Raw genomic sequence first — 9,178 nt, forward strand, 5'->3', positions numbered from 1 at the left:
TCTGGGTCATCGACGAGGAATGTCTGTCTGAGGCTAACCTAAGGATCCTGTGCATCACATCTGATGTAGGGAGCTAACTCCTGGACTGTCCCTGGGCATGGAACCCGGGAACGGAGTAACCTAGCTAGCCATCCTGCCATGTTTAAATGAGAAACAGGGCCTGGGCAGCTTGGCGTTACCTGCCTGGGGTTCTGTGGGGGTGAATCTGGCTTCCAAAACAGCACTGCACGATTATCTGCTATTGAAAACCTGCTTCCTTTAAATGTTGTAGGTTTCCCTGTCCCCCCAGCTGTTTCTGGTGAAACTTGACTTTTCTTGACACCAAAGCTGCTGGGGCCTAGGGCGTGAAGCCCACAGCGCAGGTTCTAATCTCTGATTGCACTAGTGTGAATCCGGAGTGACTCCAGAACTGCTCTGGATTTACAGAACAGTAGCTCAAATTGAGATTTCCCCACCTCCTGCAGTCTGTTCCTCTGTGGAGGAGGAGAAAACCCTGAATTCTGCTCTCCTCTGTGTGTGTGTGTGTGTGTGTGTGTGCGTGCATCTGCATGAGTGTGCACATGCTCTGGACTCTGCTACATGCTCTGATACATGGCCTATTCCCCTCCAGGTTACCGCACTTACTGTCATTACTTGAAAATTGAGGTCAGCCAATCACACCCTGTGATGAAAGCCTTTTGCTTCTTGCTTCTCCAATTATCTGGCCCAGAGGGGCAGACAGGACTCAAACCCACTGATGTGGAAGAAGGTGAGATCTTGCTTCCTCCCCGCTTCCCAGCTTTGAGTGAGTGCTAAAGAACTGCTAGCCAAGAGAAGCAGCATTTCCTGGTGGCAGGGGGAGTGTCTGTGGACAGACTCCCATGCTGGGCGCTGATGGTGCAAGGAGCTCATGTTGAAAATGTCTGGTCTCATTCTCAGGCTGGGTACACGTGTTGGTTGCCCTTCTAAGGGAGGGCTGGGGAGTGGTTTCACCCTTCCACCAAAGGAGCAGGAGGTGCTATGAACAAAGGAGGGTGTAAAATTCAATCTATCAAGGGCTGTGTCAGTAGAAATGTCCCATGGGCTCCCCCTGCATAATGCTGCACTGAGGAGAAAGCATGTCCTCTTCCTCTCCCCAGTGCGACGTGGCTGACTGGCAGCCTGGTGATATGGGGGTGTCAGTGCAGGTTCCTTCCTGGCTCTGCACTGCCAGGCTGTGGGTTCCTCTCCTCCTCCCATCTTTCTGCAGGGGCACGCACAGGGCAGGGAGAATAATTCCCCTTCGCTCGGAGACATGGTGGGCACTCCCTGTAGGCAGACAGGAGGAGGGAATGACGCTGAGGTTTCCTCCTTTTCAGGGATCCAGCTGATGCAGCCTGTGAAGGGACTGCTGAAGGCATCCAAGTCCAAGCAGACGAGAGCCCGGTGGGGGCTGGCCTACACCCTCCTCAACAATCCATCGCTCTTGGCCTGCCGAAAGACTGTGCTCTCCGACCCCACAGCCAACGGGACCCAGTCTTGCCCTGCCAAGCCCTGACCTCCATAGAGGAGCCCTCCCCTTTCTCTGGGAAGTGTTCCAGCTTTGCTCACTGCCTCCTCTCTCCTTCTCATGTGTCCCACCACCCCACAGCAGCAACCTTGGCTCTGCGGAGCCCTAGAGCAAGGCTGCACCCCATTGCCTGCCTGCCTTTGAGACCAGGGCTGTTTCCTTAGGGCAGCATGGAGCTAAGGGGGATGGTCTGCCTGGTAGTTTTGCCCAGAGACTGAGCTTTAAAGCCCCCCGAAGCCAAGTCTTTGATCCTCATGCTACACCTGGGAAACCTGAAGCAGCTCAAAGGTCCCCCTTAGGAACCTTTCCGATTCAATACCTGCTGGGCTCACAAGTGAAATGAGTTTGATGGTCTCTGAATTTTTATCCCAATTGCCCTTCCACCATGCAGTTTAGCACCTTTGAGTCCCTGCTGAGAGGAGGTGGGGGCTTGAATGGGAGAGAGAAGGGGAGCTACAGAATTGGGGGGTGTTAGCCAAACTGAGAGGAAAGAGCTGGATCTGCCCCTAGCCTGCATTTCAGAAGGCACCACCATCTTCCTCCCCACCAGCCCCTCAAGAGCCTGCACTAGAGTCTCACCTGGATCCCCTTAGACACACCAGGTAGTGGCAGGTTTTTTCAGATTGCCTTTGTGCCTTTTTCATGCAGAGGCAGCCATTCCACAGAAGAGCCCAGCGCTAAGGAGATTCTGATGAAGCATTTATGAAGGAATATGGCTTCATGCCTTTAAAGAAAAAGAATCACTTTTTAAATATATTTTTCACATCTTTTCTATGGTTTTTAGTCCTAGTTGCTGACAGGCTGCGTCTGATAAATAGACTGCAGGTTCTGTAGCTTTGTAAAATTGGAAATGTGCCCTTGATGCTTTCACAGCAAGATGGCAGAGTGATCTCTCTGTTTTGTGTGGATCCTCTATGCTGCGTGTCCCTCTGGCTTCTCATACTCTGCTCATGTCCTTGCCTCCACTTTTCTGGCAAACTGGAAGCATCTGTCTTCCTGCACTCCCTGCCCTATTTTTTTTTTTTTTAAACAAATGATTCCTTGAACTCTGGTCTTATTCTATGAGAGGTGGGCAGGTCAGATTGGGAGTGAGCTGAGCTAGTATTTGTAGAGTACAGTGAGTTTAAACCCCCTTGGCATGGTGAGGTGGGAATAATAAATAATATGCCTCTTTCCTACTGCTTGGAGAATGCCTGTTCTGTTTTTGGTCTCCCATGAAAGCAAGGGTGAGGACAAGGGTGATGGAGGTAATTGAGGGGGGAAGGGCAGAGAGGAGTGGGAAGACTGATGTATCAGGACCCTTGTGTATGACCATCTCTTGCCATGGTTAGTGTGGCCATTTGGTGTGTGGCTGAGGGCATTGTTACACTCAACTGCACCCCACAAGAGCAATCCCAAGTCACGACGAAAGCAAAGCAAGACACAAGCAGGTTTCCATGATTTAGTGTAGACGGGACCTAACCGTTGTCCCTTAAGCCATGGACAGCACAAGGCTTCACAGTAAGGCTGGCTGCAAACGTTCCTTCCAGTGTTTTTCAGTAGGTTTTCAATTGTGTGCGTGCGTGACAGAGAGAGAGAGGGAGAGAGAGAGAGAAGCAGCTGCTTGCTGTGGGAAACTTTTTTCTTTAAAGAAAACAACCCTGAAAACTGAAATGATTTTGCTTCTGAAATGCTGCCTCAAGGGAGCTGTACTTCGGGTTCCTCATTCTTCTCTGTAGACTGGGCTCCCCATAGAGACTTCATCTCCCATGATGCCCTGCAGCCACGGTCACCTGAGTATGACTCCCATGGAGCATGACAGCGACATTTCAGAAGAATTTTTTTTACTGAAAACCCCAAATTTTCCATGGGGGGGGGGGGGGGGATATCATTCTAACCAGCTCTACTTAGAGTGCCAGAGCTTCTCGGAACAGACCATGATGTTTGACCTCTTGTATAACAGTGGCCTGCGAATAGTGATTCCTGCATCCAGCCCATAACTGCTATTTGAGCTAGAGCATGTCTCCCTTAGAAAGATATCCAGTCCTGGCTGAAAGACTGCAAGGGAAAGAGACCCCACTGTGACCCTGGGTAAGTTGTTCCAGTCAGGGCCGGCTCCAGCATTTCTGCCGCCCCAAGCAAAAAAAAAAAAAAAAAAAAAAAAAGCCGCGATCGGTTTCAGGGGCAGGTCCTTCGCTCCTAGAGGGAGTGAGGGACCTGCTGCCCCCGAATTGCCGCAGGTGCCGCCCCTCTCCCTTGGCCGCCCCAAGCACCTGCTTGTTAAGCTGGTGCCTGGAGCCGGCCCTGGTTCCAGTGGAGAATTACCCCTTTAAGACTTTGCCCCTTTTATTTTTAGTCTAAATTTGTCCGGCTTCTAGCCATCAGATTTCATTAGAGCTGCCTGTTAAAAAGCCAGCTATCTCTTTAGTTTGGGGACCCAGCAAAGGTCGTTGGAGGCCTACAAAGTAGAACAGCATTTTAAGGCATCCCTGCGTGACTGGTCCATGCTGCAGTGTAGACAGGACCCTGAATCCCACCAAACCTTTTAATTACCAATGGATCTAGCTTTGGGGGGGCCTGCAGGCTCCAAAATCCCTTTCCACAATAGGCAGGTGTGTTCTGGTGCTGCTCATGCTGTTGGCCCTTCCACCCATCCAGCCAGTGTACGTTGCCATGAGGTGGAGACATAAGGGGGTGTTTGAAGTTTGCCCATCTGAGCCATTGGTGCTAGCAGGCAGCCTCTAGTGTGGCTCCTTCAGATGGATTTGGGTTCTCTCCCTGAACTGTTCACCTCACTGCAACTCAGAAGCTGGGGGTAGAGGTGTGTGCGCTGAATATGGTACATGGAAAGTACCACAAGAGGCAGCAAGATAGTGGTTAGAGTCAGGATACCAGAATTCTATTCCTAGTTCTGCCACTGACTTGCTGTGTTATCTTGGATGAGTCACTTTGCTGTGCCTCAGTTTCCCCATCTGTAAGATACAAACAGATATTCACCCTCCTTTTGTAAAAGGCTTTGAGTTCCTTGGGTGGAAAGTGCCTGAGAAATGGAGAGTACATTATATAACTTTTCATGCAGTGACTGTGCTATCTTCTACACTGCAGTGTAGTCTGCATGGGAATTATTTGCTTTGCCTGGTTAGTGGATAGTTGTTAATGGGTGTGATGGGATCCCCAGGGTACAACCTGGAGCTGGGATACTGCTGTGCCCTCTTAGTTTTCCAGCCTGGGTTGTCTCTTGAAATGCTTTGCTAGTGACAAGCAGCAACCCCCTCCAGGAGCTGTTATCACTCAGCCACCAGCATGAAGAGACACACCCAGCTATGTTGCATGAATGCTCTCCAAGCCACTCATGAACTATACAACGGGAAACACCAGCAAATCCGTCTGAGCCCCCAGCCTTGCACCCCAGAAATGTACTGTCTTACACTGCTCAAGACCTCCTCTTGAACAATGCAAGCTTATTAATTAGTTTGCCACTTCGTCAAAGGATAGCAGACCTGCACCAGCCTTTGTAATCTGAGAAGATTCCCCAAGCACTTTAGACAAACTCACTGGTAAGAATAAAACATTAAAATAAGTTTATTAACTACAGAAAGATATATTTTAAGTGATTATAAGTGATAGGCATAAAGGTCAGGGATAGCTACCTAAGAAAATAAAAAGTAAATGCGCATTCTGAATCTTAAACTTTCAGACTAAGCAAGAATTGAATCAAACAGCTTTTCTCACCCCACTGGATGTTGCAGTTAGGTTACAGCTCGTAATATACAGGCTGAATTTGGTCCCAGGCTGAGAAGGAATCTCCTCAGTTCAAAGTCTTTGTCTTCCCAGCATTCTTGTTGCCTTCTGCGTTGGTGGGGGAAGAAAGAGGTGATCTCCTGGTGCCACTGTCCCTTATTTTATATTATTAATTCATGTCCCAGGGAAGATACTGGCCCAGGCATGTCCTGGTGGGTCTTGCTGAGTCATGGAGTTGGATGGTGCTTGCACAACTGTCTCTTACAGAACTGTACATTTCTTGTTTACAATTCCCCTGCTGGTCAATGGCTCATGGTGGTCGCTTAACGCCCGCCTGGGTGTGGGTCACCTCTTTTGTTGCCACTGGAGAGCTGGCTGTGGGCATCTCCCGGACTCACAAAATCTTTCAATAATGAACATATAACAAAATCTCATAACTTCCTCCATACTAATGATATACATATTTTGGCAGAATGATGAGTTTCATCAGATTGTCGCCTTTCATGTGGTATCTTATTTGGCATGCTTTGTATGAAATATCACTGTGACAGGATCTGTAGGGTGCAGCCTGGGGCTGTGCCCCCCTTAACTCTCTTCAGCCTGGGCTGCCTCTCACAATGCCTTGCTAGTGACAAGCAGCAAACCCCTCCAGGCACTGTGATCACTCAGCACAGTGGTCCCCAACGCGTTGCCTGTGGGCGCCATGGCGCCCGCTGTGGCATTTATGTGCCTCCGCCTAGTGCCCAGCAGGGGAGAGAAGCCGCGGCCCTAGCCTGCAGGGGACAGAGTACTCCGGGGCTGCGGGCGCCGGTGTTCTCTGTCCTCGCGGCTTCTCTCCGGCTTCTCTCTTCTCTCTGGATTCATATATTATGTAATATTAAATATGATGTTTTTCGTATTATTTAATGTACAAATACAAAATAAGCCTTGAAAATTTGTTGGCGCCCGGCACACTCTTCTGAAAACATAAATGTGTTACTGGCCACAAAAAGGTTGGGGACCACTGACTCAGCACAACGGCATGTGGAGCCCCCACACCCAGCTAGATTGCATGAATGCTCCCAGAGCCACTCATGAATCACACAGAGCAAGGTACCAGCCAACTCCCCCCAGCTCCCAGCACTGTACCTCAGGAATATACCATCTTGCACTGCTCAAGACGAGCAGTGCAAATGTATTAATTAGTTCACCACTTCATCAATAGAAAGTGGACATACACCAGCCTTTGCAAACCTGAGCAGTTTTGCCACATACGTCGTACAAACTCACTGGTAAAGAAAAACGGTAAAATAAATGTATTGACTACAAAAGATAGATTTTAAGTGATTATAAGTGATAGGCAAAAAGTCAGAGTTAGTTACCAAAATAAACTAAAATAAAAGTATGCCGTCTAAACTCTCAACCCTATTATACTGGGCAACATCTAGTTTAAGCAGTTTTTCTCACCCCACTGGATATTGCAGTTCATAGTACACAGATTTCACCCTTGAAACCTGGGCCAGTCTCCTCTGTTAGAGTCTTAAGTCTTCTCAGTGTCCTTGTTGCTTGCAGCATAGGTGGGGGCAGGAGAAAGGCCCCTATGTTCTGTTTTATACCCTCAGTCCCATGTGCTTGGAGAACACAAGTCCAGGCATGTCTGGTGGGCATTGCTGAGTCCTCAGGCAAGATTGATCAATCCCCCTGGTGTGGCCTTATGCTGGAGAGTCATTGAATTGTAGCTCCCTTACTGGACAATGGCTGTTGATGGGTTAACAACCCACCCAGGCATTGGTTACTTTCCTTGCTGTTGTCTCTGAGGAACTAATATCTGGCTGATTACCCCAACTTACAGCATGTTTTAGTGACAACCATACAACACAATTCTCATAACTTCATATGCATTAATGATATACATATATGGATAGAGAAATGACTTTCAGCAGATAATAACCTTTCCCCTGATACCTCACACAGCCTGCTTTATATACAAGATCACAATTATATATAAATGAGGAATATGGGGGTTACAGGGTGCTCCCCCAAGGTACAGAATGTCACAATCACAGCCATATACAAATGATGATTATGGGGGTTACAGGGTGCTATTTTGATGTCCAGTTCATCACAGTGGGTAACTGTGGAAACCTGTCGCTAACCCTATCACAGCTGATCACTGTGCTGCATTGTATTGTGGTATGCTGCCTCTGTGGCTGATGTTCCGCGGAGGCCTTAATACTTGAAAGGTGATGTAGTTCTTGAGTGCCCACGTGCTCCCCAAGCAACAAAGAAACCAGAAGTTTGGTGCAGAAGTTTCTGATATTTATTTTATTTTATTTTTGTTATTTTTAAAGACTGTCAGCTTTTTGGGGCAGAGCTGATCTTGCTCTGTGTTAGTCCAGCACCTAGCACAATGAGGCCTTGGCCTGTGACTGGGGTTCTGGGATGCTGCTGCAATCCAAGTAACCTAGTAATAACTTCCATATTGATGGAACTGAAAGACACAATTCTGTGAATAGCACTTTTACAGCTAGCACGTTCAATACTAGTGCCACATTCAGCAGGGTTTGGTTCCAGGGGTGAGGCACCAGATTAATATTGGTGTGATGCAGGGGTGACTCAGGCACAAGAGGCATTACTTTTTCTAAATAGTAGAAATTAATTCTCAGAAGTGCTGGGCACCTGCTAATTTCATGACCTACTGCCTGCTTGGATCTCTATTCTTGCTCAGAGCTCCTCAGGACATCAGAGCGAGTGCTGGGCAAAGATCAAGGGTGGAGATTCTGGCCCCACTGGAAATCTTTGCTGGAGCCAGGATTTCACCCCAAGGATAGAATATGACTCAGCTTGTTTATGGAGGTTTCTTGGATGTTCTATCATCTGATCCTGCAGCCATTCTGTGCCATGCCATGCCCCTCTCTGGATTCCTATGTTCATGGGCATCCTTGATATTTTCATGAGGCCCAATGTGCCAACTTACATTTGGATGTGACTCTGAAGCCAGTTCCACTGATGCTGCTTGCTTACTCCAGACCTGAATTCGGCCATCTTATGTTTCCATTGGGCCACACTTTACCAGCTGTCGAATGTTCAGGACTTCCTGGAAACCCCATCGTGGGTTAGAGTGATCATGTTATATGCTGCAAAGTGTCTGGCATACTAAGAGCTGATATTTGTGTGGCAGGATTCCATGGTTATGAATGAGATGTGTTCTTAATATTGCTAATAACCTAGAATGAAAGAGCTGTGATTAAACAAGAAAACCTGGAAAATGAAGAGCAATTTACCTTTGTCGAGAAAACAGAAACACACTTCAGCAAAATTGCCTGTAATGTTGCCAGACTCAAGTGTGCCTGGATTGTCTCATTGCTTGGTGATTGCTTTTAAAGTTGAACTCCAGCCCATGCAGTTAGATCACCCCAAACTTGCCTATGGCATCAACATCAGCTCCTTTTCTGTGGGGTCCTTAGCTAATGGCTTCTCCTGGCTGAACTAGATTATTTTCCCAAACATTTTATTAGATCTGTAACAAGGTTCATCACAGAGATGTGTGGGGTTCCAGGATGTTTGAGGCCAGGATTAAGGTGCAGTAGCAGATGGCCTCATGCATAGGGAACTCTGTATTGGCTCCACACTGGAATAGCAGAGTGCATTCAAGTCAGGTTGAGGTGCATTGGCGGAGCTGGGTGGGGACCTAGCACTGGGATAGCAGGGGATAGCAGAACTGAGATTCAAGGGCACATCCTGGGGCAGGTGGGACCTAGCACAACTTTCCTTGCTATCCTAGTCTTCCACCAGTGTGATCCATCTCACTTTTCTGCAACACTTAATTCACATTTGTTTAACATATGGGCAGAGCTGTTAGTAATGTCTGTACTAAAGGTTGCCAACATGTGCACAGCCACCTCTCTCATACATGTATATGCATTTTGATACAGTCAATTACATGATCCT

The 9,178-nt window shown here is 47.9% G+C and overlaps 1 protein-coding gene across 1 annotated transcript in view; it reads left to right on the plus strand.

Moving 5' to 3' along the window:
• STRA6 (signaling receptor and transporter of retinol STRA6) overlaps positions 1-1,516 on the plus strand; it is a 41,108-nt gene extending 39,592 nt beyond the window's left edge. The window contains exons 17-18 of the mRNA XM_065412237.1: positions 611-748; positions 1,338-1,516. Coding sequence (XP_065268309.1) covers positions 611-748; positions 1,338-1,516 — 317 coding nt within the window. The remainder of the gene's footprint in view (positions 1-610; positions 749-1,337) is intronic.
• Positions 1,517-9,178: the final 7,662 nt, after the last annotated feature.

The sequence above is a fragment of the Emys orbicularis genome, chromosome 10 (genome assembly GCF_028017835.1).
Source record: "Emys orbicularis isolate rEmyOrb1 chromosome 10, rEmyOrb1.hap1, whole genome shotgun sequence".
Lineage (NCBI taxonomy): Eukaryota > Metazoa > Chordata > Testudines > Emydidae > Emys > Emys orbicularis.